Source organism: Myxine glutinosa, chromosome 1 (assembly GCF_964187855.1).
Source record: "Myxine glutinosa chromosome 1, kmMyxGlut1.1, whole genome shotgun sequence".
Taxonomy (NCBI): domain Eukaryota; kingdom Metazoa; phylum Chordata; class Myxini; order Myxiniformes; family Myxinidae; genus Myxine; species Myxine glutinosa.
Genome location: NC_136261.1, coordinates 234,572,650 through 234,594,216, shown reverse-complemented (window position 1 = coordinate 234,594,216; position 21,567 = coordinate 234,572,650). Strand labels below are relative to the sequence as shown.

At 47.1% G+C, this 21,567-nt stretch overlaps 1 protein-coding gene across 3 annotated transcripts in view; it reads left to right on the top strand.

Annotated features, from left to right (window-relative positions):
- Positions 1 to 15,752, top strand: part of DNAJC14 (DnaJ heat shock protein family (Hsp40) member C14) — an 87,532-nt gene extending 71,780 nt beyond the window's left edge. For all 3 annotated transcript variants that reach the window (XM_068128590.2, XM_068128581.2, XM_068128598.2), the window contains exon 7: positions 11,665 to 15,752. In XM_068128590.2, the coding sequence (XP_067984691.2) occupies positions 11,665 to 12,011 (347 nt within the window). In that variant the 3' untranslated portion in view covers positions 12,012 to 15,752. The remainder of the gene's footprint in view (positions 1 to 11,664) is intronic.
- Positions 15,753 to 21,567: the final 5,815 nt, after the last annotated feature.

The window sequence follows — 21,567 nt, the reverse complement described above, 5'->3', positions numbered from 1 at the left end:
GTCTTACCCGAATGTTCCAAGCACCTCCCCTGGCCTCCGTCGCTGGCCACTCCCCTTTAGCTCCCATTGGCTGCTTGCCGCTTACCAGCCACTCCCCTTCAGCTCCTCCCTCAGGCCTCCCAGACTTGTTCCAGGCCCTAGCACTTGGCATTCCAGCCCAATGAGGCCTACACTTACTGGCCTGCTTCAACGCATACTAACACAGGAAAGGAGACAATACTTAACATTCAATAAGACATAACTGAACTAAGCGAGGCTACATGTTGTGGTGCAACTTATCAATGATCTCTCCGACTCTCTGGAAAATCCTCTGTATCTCTTTGCTGATGACTCCACTCTCTGCCGCTCCATTCCTCTTCCCTCAGATCGGCAGTCTGCAGCCTCCTCACTCTCTGAAGACCTGGACAAAATCACAGACTGGTCAAACATGTGGAACATGTCTTTCAATCCTGACAAATCTCACACTCTTACTATGTCTCTCCGAAAAGATCGACTGGACAACCCTCCCATCTACTTTCTCAACAATCCTCTCCAAGAAGTTCTGTCGCTCAAGCTTTTGGGTCTCACCATCTGCCATGATCTTTCTTGGGAAAACCACATTTCCAAGCTGGTCTCCAAAGCCAGTCGCCGACTGGGCATCCTCCGTCGTGCGAAGTCCTTCCTAGGCACACCTGAGCTCCTCACCACATACAAGGCTTTCATCCGCAGCTCAATGGAATACTGTTCTCCCCTATGGGCTGGTGCTCCTGCCTCACACCTGGCTCGGCTTCACGCTGTTGAATCCAAAGCTTTCAGAATCATTGGAATCTCCCGCGATGAAGCTATCTCTGAGGGCCTTTCACTCACTCACCGCAGGCAGGTAGGTGGTCTTTCTGTCTTCTACCGACTCCTCTCTGGCCTTGCTGCCCCAGCTCTCTCTGTGCTCTGTCCCCCAAATATTCCTACAGGTCGCACAAGATCTGCCAGCCACCCTCTGATGGTTAAACTGCCGAAATCTCGGCTCTCTGCTCACCTTCACTCTTTCATTCCTCTTTTCTCCCGCCTCTGGAACAAACTCCCACACACACCTCTCTTTCGCTATCTGCTTTGCAATCCTGAATACCGCTCTCTGACCCTCTTCCGAATCCAAGCGTTCTCCGAACATTTTCCTACATGCCTCCTGTGCCTTTGCTACCTCTTTCTTTGCAGCCTTCTTGGCTGCCTTATAACTCTCAAGCTCTGCCTTTTCTGCCCCCATACCCTTTGCCTTCTGCCACTCCTTGAACTTCTTCCTCTTCACGTCAATCTTCTTTCCAACTTCATCATCCCACCACCATGTTTCCGAGTGCCTCGGTGGTCCTTTTGTCCATTCACATCCCTCACCAATGGCTCCCAACAGACTAGCTTTCATTGACATCCAACTACTTTCAAGCTCAACCACATCATCCTCTACCCTACTCAGCCTCTCTTTTAATGCCTCCCTTACTGTCACCTCTTTCAACCTCCACACCTTCATTCTCGGTTGGTACTTCACCCGCCGAGCTCTCCTCGCACCTTTCACCCTTATGTCGCAGACAACCAAGTGGTGCTGTGAAACAGCCTCCTCCCCCGGGATCACCTTTGTGTCCCGGAGGTACCCCCTATCTCGCCTACGCACCAGCAGGTAGTCAACGGTTGTCGTCGGCCCACCTGACGTGTATGTAACAAGCTTATTATCCTCTTTCTGGAACTGAGTATTACAAATCAACAAATCATCTCCATCAGCAAACTCCAAAATCCTTTCACCTTCTCCATTTCTCACACATATCCGTAACCCCCATGAACTCTCTCAAAACCGTCCATACTCCTTCCCACATGTCCATTTCGGTCTCCTCCTACCACAACAACTAACACCGACCGTGAAGCAAGGAAATAACTCCTGCCCAAACCACGGCGTTAGTGGACACGCCGAGCGAAGCGAGCCGCGATTCGGGCCGTTAACAATGACTCGACCCGATTATGGCGGTTCCGATCGTGCCACGTTTACCCAATGGAGAAAAGACTGATGCGATCAGATGGAGAGGAAACCAAGAAAATAGGAAGAACAAAGCGATTTATTACCAATGTACAAGAAAGAAGAGGAAACGAAAGAAATGTACAGGATAGGAAGAGGAAGAAGAAGCACACAGGGCAGCCTTAAACAGTCTTATTCTTCATACCCCAGGACAAACGGGCCCATCTCACATACACGCTCACACGGGGATTGTCGATGGTTGATGGTCACCAGCGCGTCCAGGCTCCAGCCCGGCTCCAGTCCAGGCTCCGGTCCAGCGGACGAAACCCGGCAGGCAGCTCCGCGTGTAGTGGAACGCGAACGGACAATTATATAACGGGGGGAAGGCTGGTGTCCTAGCGGCTAGCGGCATATGTAATAAGTGCACACTCGTGCCAAACGCCCCCTCTCTCCAATGTCCTGCTTTAGCACAAGGTTCCAACAAGAGTCCTTTCACAAGCGCGCTTCCAACAAGCTCTTTCAACACCAATGATTCTCATAAGTCCTTCTCGATGCGCATTTCCAACCAGTCCTTATACTCGCGAGTTCTCCAGGTAGGTTCTCCTAATGTGCTCTCTGGTAAGTCCTGTACAGTCCTGTTAAATGAGCGCTGCCATATCAGTCCTTATACTCGCGAGTTCTCCGGGTAAGTCCTCTCAATGCGCTCTCTCCCAATACGTCCTGCACAGTCCTGCACAGTCCTGTCAAAGGGCTTTTGCGTTCACGCTTTCATAACTCGAGCAGCGATCGCTCCGCCAGCCCAAAAGCCACGCCTATGAGGCGATCTTACCTCAGCCCTGGTTGGCTGGGCATCGCTTACCGGCCCCGCCCTTGACGGCTGGGTGACGTGGCCACACCTTCTTCCTGGCGCTCCGCCCTCTTTCTCGGGCTTTACCTCGTGGCTTATGGTGGCGTTTGGGCGAGCTCAAGCTCAAGGGCAGCCACGGCTGCTGTTTGGGCGGAAGCCCAGCGAGGTTGCATACGCCGCTGGCCCTAAAAGGCGAGGGCGGTGGCTTGCGCTTAATGGCGTCGCTTGGAGAGGGAGGCTGGCAAAATTAATGGAATGGGGACCTACTCCTTATTTGATTGACACAACGCAGATTCAACTATTGGAAACATGGCCTTATCTATACACATACTATTGAAATAACTGAAGTCCTATGGTGACCTACGTGTTGCTTGTGGCCTATCTATGGGGTGCTACCTTTAACCTTTTAATGATGTCATATTTACAAGTGTGGGTTCTCAAAACCGCAACACTGCCCCCCCCCCCCCCCTTTTCCTAGGCTCGACCCGAGCCGAAACAATAGGACTATCTTTTAACAATTAGTGTGACACTTCGGTGTAGTTGCCCTCTACTTTTCACCTACTACCCTGAGTGCGACAGTTTTAACACTAGATATGTCCCCCCTGCTGCGTTGCGTCCTACCTAACTGACTCACGCCCAAAATTAACCGAATTACGGAATGGTTCTCAAACTACGCATAGAGCCGGTGGGGAGCATTATTTACAAGACTACTATTGTTTACACTACAACCCAGGACCTGTCTTTTGTGGGAAAAAGCAGAAAGAATTTGATGAGGAAAATGCCATTACAATGCACTGCACCGATACACCATACCCATATGCACCAATAAAATGCACCATAATAAAAAAATGCACCAAAAAGCACCAGCACCAAAATGAAAATGCACTGAAACATTTCAAAAATAATAAAATGATGTCTTCTTGTGCTTCTCTGCTGGGCCGATGTATCTTGGCTTGGCTTCTTGCTTGCTGTTCTTTAATTAATAAAAAGGGCACACACCGCGTCCGATTTTTTTATTTATGGCCAGCAGGGCCAATGTAGGTGGTCCGACTGCTGGGCATTGATGCCACTTTAAAACACAGTGGTCCGCAAACCAGATACGGCTGGCAGCAATGGTCTGTCCCAGCAGAGGTGCCAGGCCACAGAACGTGTGGTCCATAAGTGCCAGGCCACAGAACGTGTGGTCCATAGGGTGTCCCGGTGCAGGCAGGCAGGCAGCAAGGGTGCAGGCAGCACAATTCAGGGCACCTGCACACTCCCCTCGGACAAAAGACCATGGTCCATGAGTGGGGAAGGAAGACAAAGCAGAGGTTAGCGAGGGGCAAGGGCGCAAGGGTACACGTAAAACAAGGCAATGCGACATGAGGGGCGCTGGAGAGTGAGCTGAGAAAGCTCGTCCCTACTCGTACGTCACCCCCCCATGTCCATCTACACTACCCTTGCCCTTCCCCGTATTTACACAATTTACAAATCCGTCTCTACTGTCACGTCCCCCATATCTCCCCTAAACCAAATTCGTTACCAATCCCTCCCAAGAAGGAAGGGATGGAATCACACACAATGTCAAATTCCGTCATGATGCGTCTTACATTCTCCAAACAATTGCAAAACATGGTGTGGAGTCCTATCACCTTGGTGAGTGGATGCGGATGGTGTGAAGTAATTTTCTCCTAACTATCCTTCTAATTGACATTAACTCTCTTTACTCTACCTGGGGTCTTGCCCTGCCAATCCATTGGCCATCATTACACTATGCGGTTCTAGAAACCAATTCCCATTGACCATCCCTGTGGTGCTCACCAATTTGGGGTCTCACTCCCCCGATTTTTCTATACTGTGCCCTCGCACAATTTCGGGGCTGGGTCGGGTGGCTCTCCTAGCAGGTCCTACTTACCTGCGCACCTCCGCCACTGAACGTCGCCACCCGAGCTTGCCTAGCTCCTCACACCCTAACCTACCTGGGGAAGGCCCTCTCTGGCGCTTACCCCCTCGATGCCCTCTCTGGCATTGGGCTACCCGGGTCTTCTCTTTAGGATCCTCGGGCCCCGCTGAACACTACTGAACTGAACACTAACTGGCTCCCAGAGCCTACCTGCGGCCTCACCTGGCCGACAGACTACCAGTGGCGGAGTGCCCCAATAACCACACTTACTAACAGGCTCACACGCCCAGCCATTCCACTTCACTTATGCACCCAACAAAACACTACTTTGCAACTACACGCACCACAGATGTCAATACCCAACCAAATTTACCTACTCCCTTTACCTACTTTTAAACTACCCTCCCCGGTTATTCGTGAAGGGGTCCATCCTTCCCCCATCCACTCCTTCGCATCATGCACTCCACTCCACTCATTCCACACTCCATTTCCTCCACACCATTTATTCCATACAGCCATTCTCCACTTGCACACCATGCAAGTCATTCACTCAACACCATTACACTCATCGACAATACCCTCACAATACATCACTTCTTCAAACCATTGCCTCATTCGCTCAGCTTTTCCCACGCTCCAATTCCTCATTTCAACATGCTCACCAGCAAGACTCTCATTCAATTCCTCATTTAATAAACTACACCACAAACACACTGCATCATTTAACTATCTCCTGCCGCTCTAAAACTCGTGCTTTCCCTGTCATCCCTTTATACTACTGCACGTCCCACGTCATTATCATCCAACTACTCTACTGTACGTCCCCACTACCTGTACAGAAGTCACTACTTAAATCTCAAGTCACCTAAAGTCATTTCTAGGTCCCTATACATTTATCCAAGCCCTCCCTCAGCTAGTTCATACCGCCAAACCCCATAATCTATAGCCCATGTGCCCCAAAAAGAAGTAGTAATGTGAATGGTAAAACTACCATCCATCACTACTGCTATCATTTGTCCACTGTACTAAGAGCCTCTCATGCGGTAATACATTTCCACAGCTCGGCTTTGAAAAGCCGAGCAATGCATGTGGTGGTCTGTCTCCTGTTGGTTGGGTCCGTCTGGCATTTTCGATTCTGGGGAGGAGGCATACTCGGACCGAGGTTCCAAGATCCATCCCGGCGTGGAGCCTTGCGGTCTCCGGCCTGATGACCCAACCTCCCCCGGTCGGAACACAGCCCCCGCCAGGGGGCGAAGGTCCGACCCGGCCTTTCTCCCCCGGAATCGTGCCGGTCGCCGCTACGACCCCGCACCGACCATACAGGGCGGGACCCGGCCCGAATCGTGCACGGCGCTCCTTGCAAGAGCGCCGCGGCAACAATCCCCGCCGGCCCCCACAAAACACAAAGAACACCACGCCCCGAGAGCTCGCGTCGGCTATCCGTCAGCCTAACCGCTGCCCCGGTCAGCGTCGATGCTCGAGTCGCATTCTCACACCACGCGACCCGTTTCTTACTCACACATCCCGGCGCTCCAACGCCTCTCGTACATCCCATACACTCCGTTAACTCTGCCACCGCATGCTCTCGTGCACACTCTTCTCTCGCACACTCTGTTACACACCACTCCTCTGTGACACACCTTTCTTCCACGCACTCCTCCCGTGCACTCTCCCCCGTTACGTACTCCGTAACCACCATGGGCGTGCACTCTTGCATCCACCCACTCAGCGCACACCTACCCACGGGTGTGCAATCTCCCGCTGCACACCCAATCACGCGCTCTGGTGTGCATCCCCGCACACTCTCCACAACTAACTCCGGTGTGCATCCTCGCACACTCTCTTCATCCAACTCACACTCTGTGTCGCACTCCTCACACTCTGTTTCACACATACACTCCGTCGTGCATTCTCCCTCGCCCTCGGTTTCATACTTGCGCTCCGGCGCCGTTCGCACACGCACGCCATTTCCTTTCATACAGCGCACCACGGACCTTCCACAAGCGCCCGGGTTACGCCGGAATCCCAAGCGCGCGAAAAATCCCTTCGCGCCAAACCTTTTCACGCCATATACAGCCCGGCTTACCTTGGGGAGCCTTTTCTCCTCACGCACCAGCTGCAAATTTTCATTCGGGTTAACAAGTACGGCATCATGATGCGAACACGGACTTTGCACATTTTCCATCTTTTCCTCCAATTCATGTACTACCTCCGCCGTCTTCTTAAACCTGATTTCTACTATTTCTTTTATTTCCTTATTAAGCTCGACGACCGCTGGTGCACATAAAATAAGATTTTCCAATTCAGCGGCCGTCGGCTTCTCTATTCCCCGAGTCGCGATTTCTACCCCGGTCCACCCGGCTGTGCTTTGCTCCAGCTCGCTTAACCCGCGCTCCTCAAGCCACGCTACCCCGTCGCATACCGATGTGCCCTTCCCGCTTGACCTGCGGTCAATGTCTCTCCCCATCTTTTTTATCTGGCCACCCACTCTGTTTCCAAACCCTGTTAACCCGTCCTTCATTCCCTCCATTTGATTTTCTCGGGTGGCCATCCTGTTTCCAACCCCGTTATCCCCTCGTTCATTTCTCTGGCTTGGCCACCCAAGTCCTTCAATTGGCCCCCTAATTTGTTCTCTAATCCCCCCAATTTACTTTCTAACCCCCCAATTTGACTTCTCAATTGCTCCCCCATTCTATTTCCATTCCCTCACTATCAGCCCTCATTTCTCCCATCTGCATTCGTATGACTGCCTGTAGCTGCGCCATGAAGGCCTGCATATCCATCCCTCCCACTTGTGCAGCGGGCGCGGCCCTCGTCGCCATGTGCGAGGCGCCGCCATTTTGTGCGCCTGCAACCCCCACTGCCGCACCTTCTTCACTTTCCTCCTCCATTCCTCCCAATTGTCTCACTTCTACCCGGGGGTCCTGGGTTGATTCTAATTCCTCCTCATCTACCCCCACCGGCATCCGATCGCCTTGGCTATCCATGGCACGATTTAATTTAGATGTTTATAAAAATTTCGGCCGCTCGTAATTTTGACCAAATTTGTTCAGATATAAAAATTTTGGTTCGGGTCCCAAATCCCACTCCTGACACCAATTGTTGCGGATCTCGGACGTCGGCTCTCCCCTTATCAAGGGGGTGGGGGAGGTTGGCCTCTTGTCCTTTTATCTGGCCGACGCGAGTCCTGGAAGTTATACGTTCCTTCCGGTCGGTATTAGGTTTAGGTATTAGGTGTGGCTGCTTAACTGATGAATTGTGCCTTTTCCCTTAAAAGCATGAAACTTGGCACATGGCTAGAATACCCCAAAAGAAAGATTTTTAGTCCAGGGGGCATCTCCAATTTCACCCCATATGGCGGCCATCTTGAAATTCAAGATGGCCGTCATACAAGACCTGTTTTGATGAATATCTCCATAATTAGAACAGATATCAAAATGGTTGAAGTGCCTATACCTACATTTTTAGGGTCTAGGAATCCAATGGCAACATAAAATATTCAATAGTATATGGCAGCCATCTTGAAATCCAAGATGGCCGCCATAACAGACCTGTTTTGATGAATATCTCCATAATTAGAACAGCTATCTAAATGGTTGCAGTGCCTACACCTACATTTTTAGGGTCTAGGAATCCAATGGTAACATAAAATATTAAGCAGTCATATGAAAATATTAATTTTGCATAGTATCATGCATACTGGTAATGCATATAAATACTCTTAACAGGTTGGCATTCTTCAGTGATTAAAAGTGTCTATGCCATCGCAGACTGTAACTGTGCCATCTTGTGGTTTTCTAGTCTTTGCTGCATTCTCCATCACATGCGCAGAGAGAAGTACAGGGAAGTGCAGCTTTCTTACACCGGCAACGACCAGTACATCCTTTTTTGCACCCACACTTAACAAGTTCATTGCAGATCTTTGCAGCCTCTGGAAGTGTTGTCCATATTGGTTTGAACTGGCCAGCAGACGTTTTTTGCCAACCCCATTCAGTGGGGCTTGGTAGATCAGGCTTAGCATGCAATGCTTGTCCCCAGCATAGTGCGCCTTGGTATACTGCCCGCTTTACGTGCTGCACAAGGGCATCATGTGTTGGTGGAATTGATTCCACAGGTCTGCCCTTCTTTGCAAACAGTTTCTTTCCTACAATGTTAATGTCAGTAGCAGTACTTGTGCGATCATACAACAGAATAACAAATCTCTCAATGACGTTCATGCAGGTTTCAGTTATCTCTGTGCTCTGGTGGCAAATTTCTGCTAGTACCTCTGTGAGCTCAGGGAATGATTCCCACACATTCCATGCAGTTACCTTTCCATGCCCATTAAACGCTGAAGAAGTGTCACACCCTGTTAGTGCATGAAACATGGGGAGGGCTTTAGATTTCTCAGGGCCAAGAGCTGTGGCTATATCATGTGCAGAGATAAATCGCATGTTCTTGCCTGTCCCAAATTGTAACCATATCATCACTGAAAGCTTCTGGGATGCTGTAACTGCAAGCACGACAACATCTGTGTCCACAGTTTGTATGAGGACCTTACTATGCCCTCTCTGTGTTGCATCAGCAGCATGTAGGAACATCCGACCATCTGCCTCTTCCTGAGTGCACGGGGAGAGTGATTCTAGATCAATGCGTGGTGGAGCAGTAAGAACCTCTGTATCAAGTGTGACAACCAGCTCCTTGCGCTGGTCTTCAAATTATTTCATTGTTTCATTGGAAAGGAAGCTGAAGAGTTCACGCTTGTTTTCATCAACTTGAAGAAAGTTCTGCCACTGTCCAGGAATTGCAACTGAGGTATCTACTCGTCGGCGAACCCCCTTGCCACGCTTTTCACGGGTCATGCTCTTAAGGCTGTCGGGTAGGTAACGGTCCCACACCAGATCAAGTCGGGTTGCAGATTTGTACTGTGAGAAAACAAATGGGATGAAGACCTTTTTGGCATATTCGCCAAATGTTTTGACTGTGCCAACATTGGGCTTTAGCTTTTGAACAATTACTGCCCCGTCAAGTATGACACATGTCACCTCTGGCATCTGTGTGCTTGATGGTGAAAGTTCCTCTAAGCAGTCCAAAAGGGCGCTCTTTGTACCAGGTCGAAGCTTCCCATCCTTGGACAGAGATGGAGGGAAAGATTGATTTTCATGACGGAAAAATTCATCCAGGTTTCCCTCGCGGGTTTGACAGGCAATATAGAGGCGAGAAAACAGTTGAACATCACTCTTCAATGAGGCTACCTTGTGTTTATCTGTCAGCTGGTCTGTTACTGATGAGCTGCCAAACAGAGGTAACTTTTTGCGCGGGACGACATCATTCAAAGGCTTTGAGCGTTCAATCAGCCTCTCTTGCACAAATGACTCCAGAGCCTCCTTTCCCACTTTCTGCACGTCTTTCACACTTTGTACGACTGATGCACTTGCTATATCCTTTGTGTCAAGGACCAAAAGGTAGGTAAATGTAGGTATAGGCACTTCAACCATTTTGATATCTGTTCTAATTATGGAGATATTCATCAAAATAGGTCTTGTATGATGGCCATCTTGGATTTCAAGATGGCTGCCATATGGGGTGAAATTGGGGATGCCTCCTGGACTAAAAATCTTTCTTTTCGGGTATTCTAGCCATGTGCCAAGTTTCATGCTTTTAAGGGAAAAGGCACAATCGATCCGAATTTTTTAGCTAAGCCGCCCAGCTATAGGGTTATTGGTCGACTTAGTCCGAATACCTAATTACTAACACCGACCGTGAAGCAAGGAAATAACTCCCGCCCGAACCACGGCGTTAGTGGACCCGCTGAAATATCATGTTTCTTTCACTGAGGAGAGGCTTCCGTCTGGCCACTCTGTCATAAAGCCCAGATCGGTGGAGTGTTGCAGTGATGGTTGTCCTTCTGGAAGTTTCCCCCATCTCCACACAGGATCTCTGGAGCTCAGCCAGAGTGACCATTGGGTTCTTGGTCACCTCGCTTACCCAGGCCCTTCTACCCCGATTGCTCAGTTTGGCCGGGCGGCCAGCTCGAGGAAGAGTCCTTGTTGTTCCAAACTTCTTCCATTTAAGAATTATGGAGGCCACTGTGCTCTTGGGAACCTTCAATGCAGCAGAATTTTTTTTTGTAGGCTTCCCCAGATCTGTGCCTCGTCACAATCCTGTCTCTGAGCTCTGCAGGCAGTTCCTTCAACCTCATGGCTTGGTTTTTGCTCTGGTATGCATTGTCAGCTAGGAGACCTTGTATAGGCAGGTGTGTGCCTTTCCAAATCATGTCCAATCAATTAAATTTACCACAGGTGGACTCCAATCAAGGTGTAGAAACATCTCAAAGATGATCAAGAGAAATGGGAGGCACCTGAGCTAAATTTCAAGTGTCATAACAAAGGGTCTGAATACTTATGTAAATGTGATATTTCAGTTTTTTTCTTTTTAATAAATTTGCAAAACTTTCTAAAATCCTGTTTTCTCCTTGTTATTATGGGGTATTGAGTGTAGATTGATGAGGGAAAAAATGGAATTTAAACGATTTCAGCATAAGGCTGCAACATAACAAAATGTGAAAAAAGTGAAGGGGTCTGAATACTTTCTGAATGTGCTGTATATATATATATCACCTTATTTAATCAGATGGTTGATTGAGAGTATCAATTAACGGGACATGCCATGCTGCTGGAAAGCATTTCCCCAATTGTCTGGAATGTAACTCATCTTCTTTGTTTTTGATGATAGTTTTCCATCTGTTAAAGAACGATTTGCTGAAGTTTCAAAATTATAAACATTTTGATGTTGTATTTCCCAATATAAGTTCTAAATAGCTTTTGCTAAAGTTATTTGAGTTTTATGTGTGTTGGCAACTTTTTTTAAAGTCATTATATTTTGTTTCAATAACAAGGAAAAAACAATGTGCAGTTATTCCTTCTTTCCCTCTAATGTTCTTTGTGACCCTCCTCTTCATGCCCTTGGTCTCTTCATTCCTAGAGTGGGCAGCATGTCAGCACATTCCCATACCAATGGACAGCCACACCGTGAGGTATCACTTGTCGACTTGCTCAAGGCCCCCATCCCGGACTCCAAGCGCCAACGCAGACAGCGAATCCCAACAGGAGCTTCAGGAAATCCTCCGTCGCCTTTTCCAAGATTCACGGGGGATGGAAAGAGACGCATTTAACTATGGTGATGGATTTTTCGGGTTCCAGCAACCTTCACCATTTGGTCAGCCGGCTGACTGGCCTCGGCCTCATTCTGAGAGTAGTTCCATGAATGGGGAGACTGGTTGGAGACGAAGGAAGAGGGGAAAGAAAACGCCCAAACGAAATCGGCTGTGAGGATTGGTGAAGCACTTTGTTTGCATCCGCGTCTTGTCAATACTGGTCGAAGAGCTGGGAAGTTCAAGCCTGTGGATTGTGACAGGCTCACTTGTCCCTTGTTCCCAATTTTATAAACCGCTACCTTTTTTGTTGATGTGATTTAGAAGGACTTTAATTTTGTTTGAGTTTATCTCTTGCCACAGTGTGATATTGAAATGGAGGCAGTCTCTGGATTATTTTTAAAAATTTCACTTTGTTTTCGTGATCTTTTATTGAGGAACCAACCAGAATTGCTTGGAACTTGATTTGGCATTTGCAGCTTCATTAAAAGCATGTTAACATCTTGAGCTGCTCTGGGTTTTTCAGTTTAAGCTCTAGTGATTCCAAAGTTGTTTTGTTTTTGTTTTTGTTTTTTGTTTTATCATAGAGAAGCTTTAACTCAAGAGTTTGTAAATTGGTCCTTCTTTTGTTTTTTTTAACTTCATATTGCTCATAATTATCTTGAGTTTTTTGGGGGGTGGGGGGTTCCTCATTTCCTCGAGTTATTTTTGAACATTTTGATTTCAATTCAAAATATCTATTTTTCATAAGGTTCTAAGAAATGCCCAATTTATTTGTTTGACAAATTATTCAATTTAAGGTTTTCGTGTAGTGGAGTAGGGGAGTGGGGAAAGCACTAATGATAACATTCAGCCTGTTTTAATCGATTTTGATTCAATATAAACTGATAAATACAATTTGTTTTTGGGTCCCCTCCCCTTCCCTCCTTAATTATAGCAACCCAAGGAATGAGGATCGTTTAATGTCTTGTCTTGAAAGGTCATGTATCCATGTATATATTACGTATGCACAGGGTATATAGGAATGGGTTTGGGGTGAGTAGAAGTTGAGGTTGTTGGGTGGAGATAGCACGAGTTGAATTGATAGGAGTGGAAGAGGAGGGAGATTTATTGAAAGGGTTGTTGACAATTCTGCCATTTTACGTAATATTTACGTATTTGAGTACATAAGCCCCTATCGTGTATTGGAGTCTGGAGCTGCCTGGAATCTGAGGAATGAGTTTTTCTCTGTTGTGTTCATTTTCATGTTCGATTATTTTGCAACAACATATTCTCATCATATATTTTGGGTTTTATTTGCACATTACAATTTTAAATGTTTCATTTTAAAATGTACAGTGTGTTGCTTTTTATTTGACACGCAATTGTGCTAATTTTCTTTGATCTCGTCTCATTTGTGCTCCTTGAAAGTTGTTGGGGTGTGCCAGAGTGCCTTAAAAGCTCCAAGTTGAAAAGGATGCTCTTTCATTTTTTTTTGTTTTGTTTTGTTTCATGCTTAACATTGTTGTGGCTAACATTAGAAACTTCTTGTTTGGCTTGCATTGCTGATAAATTTCCAGCGATAAATGCAACGGGCTCGTCTTGAATGTCTGGATAGTTTATTCCATTTTGAAAAGACTTCCATTTTGTTTTGAAATGTTGTTTACTTACAAAAAAACATGATGTGCACATTTGTGTAAACTTTTATGTCCACGAATTACATATTTGGTATTGGTTTGATGGTACAAAACACTCAAAAATCCCACATTAGTCTCATGCAGATGTGGAAACAAAGGACTCCATTACCATCCGAGCCTGCACACCTATAACCGTTTCTAATGCGTTGTCAGGGTCTTTGCACATACTTTCCGACTAGTTGTAATTCAGCAAGTGTGCGCATCGATTTTCAGTTTCTGAAATTGCATCTTTTCAGGGAAAACAAAAAAAAACTAAATTTTATGAAAATTGTCAACTTTTTATTTTTTTTCATCAAAACAAAGTTTATACCTCAAGCTGCAGGTATTGTGCTCAATGACCTGGCTATGGACCAAGTTCTGGTTTTCTGCATTGTTGGTTTGACTCATTACAAGAAATCTGATAAACATCAGGATTTTTTTATTTAGAATTATTTTGGGGTGGGGGGTTAGAAATCAAAAAGATAGTAACGTTATAGCAAATCAATGAAACCATTAAATCAGTACATTGTAATTTATGTCCAGCAGAGCTCTTGTGCAGCAAGCAAAGGAGAATATCTGGTCGAGTGCCTGAGAAATGATACGAAATGTTACCCCACCCTCCCCCAAATTAAACTCTGGTGAAAAATGGCAAACATGTTGCAAAACAAATAATTGTCAGTTTCTTTCCAGTATGAAGATTTTTTTTGCTCACTCGCTGCAAAAGCACACAAATATTTGTATGAAAATGAAATGGTCACTGTCAATTAATACATGTATTTATCACGCATACTTCATGGCACAATATGAAACGAGGTTCTGTGAAATGTATAGTCATTAAATTATCTAATCTGATTCACCATCCAGAACAACCTCGTCCGCAGCTGTCGTGAGGGCCATTTTAGTTGAGGCACGACATTGCACATACGCACCCCAGTGAGCTCCCCATCTTATTCTTGACACAATTGCACCACGATGAAGAGCATCTGCTTGTCGTGCACCTTCGGGCAGTGTTTGAGCGAGGACATGTGATGGAAGGACAGGAACCAGATAAAACTGTTATTAATCACAGAAAAATTGACTTAACTTGTTCTTTTTATTCTTAACAGTAAAACGCATTTCAGAGTGTGTAAAAACTAGATCCCTACCACAAAAGTTCAGTTTGCCACCAGACCTTCAATGAGACATTTGCCTTGTGAAAAATTTTAATGAGTTCTAAGGATGATTTTGGGGCCATTTTGAAGATTGTGATTTATTATTTATTTTTTTCCCCGGTGTTTCACAGGCAGGGCGATTCATCAGTGTGTCGTGTCCCCCGGATGGACGTTAAACTGGGTGTCCCATTTGCCGGCATTAGTTGGTGGACGTTAAAGATGCCACGGTATCCTTCGTTAAGAGTAGGCGAGCCTTCGCCGGCACCCTGACCAAATTACAATTCCTGCTCTCACCTACAAGGGGCAGGTGCACCCGACCCATCAGTGGCACACCTGCACCCACAGCAAATGATGCTACCCACAACCATGTACTCCATGTGGAAAAAGAACATGACTGAAAGGTCCTAGATTCCATTTCACAAGGTTGTAGTTCTACAGGAAAAAGTAGTAACGGAAAGCTTAATGAAGGCACTCTTCCGTTTCTGGCCATTTGACTACATAACACCAATCAATACACACTGCTCTTACGCATAGGAATTGTCTCTGGCCTGGGAAGGTTTTTCTGAATATGAATCCCTCCAGTTTGAGGGATTTTCAAACCTGTGTAATTATTTTCATATTAGTGGTGAGATAACCATCCATCCTAGTTCTTAGTTTCTTTGTGATTGGCCTTTTCTTAATCTGTGTGTGCTGACATCACTCTTTCCATTTCTTATTTTCTCTCCATCACCGGTGATGTATTGCTCCTCTTTCTCTTGTATTATTTCAGGTGATGCACTTGCAGTTGTATACTAGGTGATGTTGTATCGCTTCCTGGCCTGTGAGGCTAGACCCTGCTTTATGATTATTGAAGTTCCATGTGAACCATTTTGTTGCTGAAAGGAGATTTTAGCCTGGAACAGCCACCCGAGACTGGTTGTTGATGTGAGCGTTTACAATCCCATGTGTCCATAGCACGCTGCCTTTTTTTGTGTGGAGGCGTGTGATGCCGGCATGTACAGGTCTATCTCTTGTATCTTCCCACTTGGCCTCATAATGTTTATATTTGCTCAGCGTGTAAGGTATACGACCAATTATATTTGCTGCTGTTTGAATAAAAATTGAAGACTTTCATTTCAGCCTGTTCTTTCATTCTTAAAATTGTATATTGCTGGCTGGACTTTTATGGTTTTTGGTTCACGAGTTATCAAGTGACCACGATATTCGTCGTGTGTGTGTGTGTGTGTGTGTGTGTGTGTGTGTGTGTGTGTGTGTGTGTGTGTGTGTGTGTGTGTGTGTGTGTGTGTGTGTGTGTGTGTGTGTGTGTGTCCGCAGCATAACTACCCGATGATATCATCCGATCTTGATGAAACTTGGGTGGGAGGTTGATATCATGATCTAGTTGTGTCCTGCCTAGAGTGGGCGTATTGCGCCAATTGTGGGCGGAGCCACGCCCGAAAAATGTCTTTTTAGGGGGTAATCGAGTTCAAGCTACATCTTCTCCGAGGGGTTTTGTGTAATCTGACAAGGGTTTCGGTATTTGGTTAGGCCAATGTCATGTGTCTAGCCCCACGGAGGTCGATTTTTCATTTTATTTTGTTGTTTTTTTTTTGGTTTTTTTTCATTTCATTTTTCACCGAATTTTCGGTATTGTGTGGCTAACTACAAGGCTTTCACATACAGGCAGGCATACATACAGGCATTTCACATAACTAATCCACATACAAGGCTTTCATCCGCAGCTCAATGGAATACTGTTCTCCCCTATGGGCTGGTGCTCCTGCCTCACACCTGGCTCGGCTTCACGCTGTTGAATCCAAAGCTTTCAAAATCATTGGAATCTCCCGCGATGAAGCTATCTCTGAGGGCCTTTCACTCACTCACCGCAGGCAGGTAGGTGGCCTTTCTGTCTTCTACCGACTCCTCTCCGGCCTTGCTCCCCCAGCTCTCTCTGTGCTCTGTCCCCCAAATATTCCTACAGGTCGCACAAGATCTGCCAGCAACCCTCTGATGGTTAAACTGCCGAAATCTCGGCTCTCTGCTCACCTTCACTCTTTCATTCCTCTTTTCTCCCGCCTGTGGAACAAACTCCCACACTCCCTTCAATCCCTCTCCTCCCTCCAGGTCTTTAAAACAGCTGTTCACCACCATCTCTTATCTTCCCCCATCCATAACCTTGATCTTTTCTACCCCCACTAATTCACCCCAGATCCACCTTGTTTGAAATTCCAACTTCTTTCCTGGAAATCCTGGCAGTGTCCATATGTTTATACCTCTCCCACCCCCCCCCCCCCCCTTCACATGCCTCCCCCCCTTCACATGCCTCCCCCCAAAGCCCTCTCCCTCCCACAGATCTCTCGATGTCTCCATGTCTCTCGGTCCCTGCTCTCAAATGTTGTGTTTGTGTCCTTCCCCCTCTCTCCCCATCTTGTCTACCACTCCCGATGTTATTTGTTTTATGTGTCTGTTTGTCTTTATGTGTGATTAATGTTCGCTCTTTCACGAGCCTCGATCTTGTATACAAAAAAAAAAAACAAAAAAAAAAAAACCTAACCTCATAACTGATTATACATTTTTTTCTATCTCATTTCAAGGTCAGTAACCTTCGTTTTGACATTTCCGGGCCTGTTTTGGTTATAGTCCGTCCTTTGTCATTGAATACCGTTCGCTCGTGAACCATCGTCGTCTCCTGACTTGTTTCTTTTATCATTATTATTACATTGTGCAATGAAAGTAGAATTGAAATTCGGGAAGTGATATGATCCGATAAATAATAATCGTTTCGGAAACATTCACAAAACATTTTCTTATTAAATGCTTTCATTTCAGTTTGTACTTGAAATGGTTGGGATTCGTTGGAATCCATATATTAGCAGTAGATAATATGAAAGAGCAATCAGAGATTGCAGACCCTCGCCAGGACATTTTTGTAGGGTTTTTTTTTGTTAAAACATTGTTAAAAAAAATTGTTTAATTTTTTTTGTTTTTTGTTAAAACAAATATGTCGGCCGAACCACGTGATTGCTGGCATCATTATTTATTTATTTATTTTTCTCCACCAATTTATCCCTAGATTATGCTCAAGAAACTTCATCTTGATCGATGAAGTTTTGTAATTGTTGAATTATGACGTCATAATGGAGGCACCTATGACATCATCATCATTATCATATCTTATTACCCATGGAGAGTTATTGTCCCCCCGTCACTCAGCGGAGCGAAAAGGAGACTATGGCTTTCCCCTCTGTCCGTGTGTCCGTCCGTCAGTCCGTCAGTGCGTGCGGGCGTGTGTGCGTGCGTAAGCGAAGGACCGCATTCGAATTTGGTGTGTGGGTGCAACCCACGTAAAAATCCAAGATGGCCGCCGCCATGTATGTCTGATGCCATGTATGTCTGAACCTTGTAACCTGCATATCTTGAAAAATAAGCGAAGTACCAACTTCTAATTTGGTGTGTGGGTGTATCTCGCCATAAGGAAGAACGCTATTGAAAATTGGGTCGCCATGTCAAAATCCAAGATGGCCGCCGCCATGTATGTCCGAACATTGTGAGATGAATATCTTGAAAAATAAGCGAAGTACCAACTTCTAATTTGGTGTGTGGGTGTATCTCGCCATAAGGAAGAACGCTATTGAAAATTGGGTCGCCACGTCAAAATCCAAGATGGCCGCCACCATATATATATGTCTGAACCTTGTGAGAGAAATATCTCGAAAAATAAGCGAAGTACCAACTTCTAATCTGGTGTGTGGGTGTATCTAGGCACAAGGAAGAACGCTATTGAAAATTGGGTCGCCATGTCAAAATCCAAGATGGCCGCCGCCATGTATGTCTGAATCTTGTGAGAAGAATATTGTTACGGACACGACTTATTAAGATGTTATGCTGGGCCGAGCGGAATGGCCGCCGTGTTCGCACAAGTTACCCGATTATACTCGAACGTTGGCCGAATCGCGCTATGCTAAATCAATGAAGGAAAGGACACAACGGCTGGGTTAAATGACACGACACCCGGGGTACAGTTCTCAAGACCTCCGGAGGAGGATATAATATGGGATATGCAGAACGTTTAGATTACACGGACAAGAGGTACAGCACAGGAAGGTGGGCACTTAGACACGGTCTTATCTTATTCCCGACAGACCACAGACAAACGGGACAAGACTGACTCACACAGGGATTGATGGCAAGGAAGGGCAGAATCGATGGCTCAAGGTGCACCTTGGCTCAGGGGCAGAATCCACACGGTCCGGTCCAGATATGCGGGGAGGTATTGTCGCGCTCGGAAGGTGGCGTCCTTTTTCTCTCCAAGCTGAGGCGCATCTCACGTCACCTCCGGTAAGTGGCTGCGTATATCCAGCGGGGAGTGACACGCCCTCGGCTCGTTAGCTCCGCCCCAGATGGAATCGGCCCGCCGCTTCTTATTGGGTGCGGGGGGTTACCGGGCTCCGCCCTTGACGAGGAGCTGACGGTCAGCCCCTTCGTGGTAACCCCGTCGGAGCACATGGGCAATGGCAGCTAACCAAGCCGGAGTGAGGACGCCCACTCCCCGCGCCGCCGCCGCGCCGCCCCCGCTGTTGTTGTTGTTGTTGTTGTTGTAGTTCCATGAGGAAGAGATGCGGGGAGGTATTGGGAGGTCCTAAACTCACTACTGGTGCCATACAATCACATTCTGGTGCAACGAAGAGTCAGAATTAATGGAAACGAGTCCTTAACTGACATAGACTAAGAATAACTAGCAAGATGTCCTATAGTTGTCTACGTGAGATGCGGTGAACCTGGGCACGACATTTAATGGGGGAAAAAGGGGAAGGTCGGGGCTACAGAGTGTTGTTTACAGACAATGGGACTAGGGAATGGGGGATTGGGGATAGTTGGGGAGTATTGGGGAAATAGGGGAATATTTACAAGCGGATATGGATGGAGGCCAAATCCCATATCCGCAACATTGCACCCTTCTCTACCTCGGGGCGTCCCGACCCGATAAATTTTTACCTACTTTAGTGTGGCACTCAGATGTAGTTCCCTCTACTATTAACTCTACCCTGAGTGCGACAGTTTTACAGATGTTCACAAATGAGTAAATATGTCCCCCTGCGACGTTGCACCCTTCTCCTCACAGAAACACACCCACAGGATAACCGAATCGCGGAAAGAATCCTCAAACTAAACATACGGCCGGTAGGGAGCATTATTTACACAAGACTACACTGATATTTAAACTACGATCCAGGACCTGTTTTTGGACGAACACATGCAGATGTTATGCATAGAGAGAGCACGCATGCCAGCATCGATACACCAACCCACGAGTGCCCTGTGGCCCTACGGCCTTTAATAATGTGCAGAGCACCCCATCCAAGCACCAAAAGCACCACCCCATCACACAGTCAGCACCATCCGGTGCACCAATAAAATGTTCAACGTCACCGGTGGTGTCGCAGCCGGCCGATGTTCTGCCGCTGGTCTTGCCTTCATGTGGTGCACTTGGCCTTCTGGCTTCTTTCAAAAATAAAGAAAGGCGCCAACCGCGTCCATTTCTTTATTGTGGCCGTCAGGGGGCCAACTATTAGTGGTTCACCTGCATGGCATAGGTGCCACGTTGACCCATAGGTCCATCAACGGGTGGTGCTTGCCCGCAAAAGAACTGCGGTCCATGGTGGGCGGCCACAAACATTGCGGTCCATATGGTGTATCGATCCCGGCAGCAAGCAGCGAAAGTGCAGGCCCACAACTGCGGAGCCAGCACCTCTCTCTCCTCTCTCTCTGCCCCAAAGCCAGATCCTCGGAGGTGGGAGACAAAAGAAGAAGACAAGTGAGTAAGGTGGTAAGGGCGCAAAAGTGCACGCAATACAAGGTGATGCACACTGGGGGCACATGGGAACCAGGTGAGACAGGTACGTTCCTACCGTACGCCCCCCCCCCCCCCCCACCAGGTAACCTACATTGCCCCTCCCTTACCCCTTACTGTACCCACAAAACACAACACTACCCATAAAAATCTACTTTACACATCAAACAAACGTCCCTACTGTCTTCCCCGTTCCTCCCATAAACCAAATTCGTCTTCTCTCCCTCCTAACCAATCAAATTTGCCATTTCCAACTCTCATCAAAATTTGCCATCTCCAACTCATCATCTAAATTTGCCCTCACCAATTCATCATCAGTCCCTCCTAAGGAGGGAGAGATGGAATCACCCCAATGTCTCACCCACGTCGTGATGCGTCTCACAAATCCAACAGCAATTCTTATTTCCTGCAACACAGAGCAAAGGAACACAGGTGTGGAGTCATCATCATCACCTCAGGTAAGTGGCTGCGTATGGTGCGACGGGTTCATCAATCCTAACTATTTCCTAAATGACTTTAACAACTTTACATTACCCGGGGTCTTTCCCTGCCAATCCATTGGCCAACTTACACTATGGGTTCTAAAAACCAATTCCCATTGACCAAACTGTGGTGCTTCTCAATTTGGGGTCTCACTCCCCCGATTCAACACTCGGTGCCCTCGCACAATTTCTGGGCTGTGACGTGTAGCTCTCCCAGCAGGTCTACCCACCTGCACACCTCCACCACTGTAGTTGCCACCCGAGCTTACCTGCTCCTCACCCTAACCTAACTAACTGGGGAAGGCCCTCTCGCACTCTCACCCCCTCAGTGCCCTCTCTGGCACGGGCTGCCCGATCCACACCCGGGATCCTCAGGCACCCACTGACACTAACGGCTCCCAGAGCCCACCTGCGGCCTCACCTGGCCGACATCCTCACAGTGGTGGAGTGCCCAAACCAACTACACACACTAACAGGCTACACGCCCAGCCATTTCCACAACACTAATGCACCCATCCACAATACCATTCTGCAACCGCACCACAAATGCCAATATCCAACCACAATTTACCTATACCCTCTACCTAACACTTACACTACCCGCCCCGGGTACTCG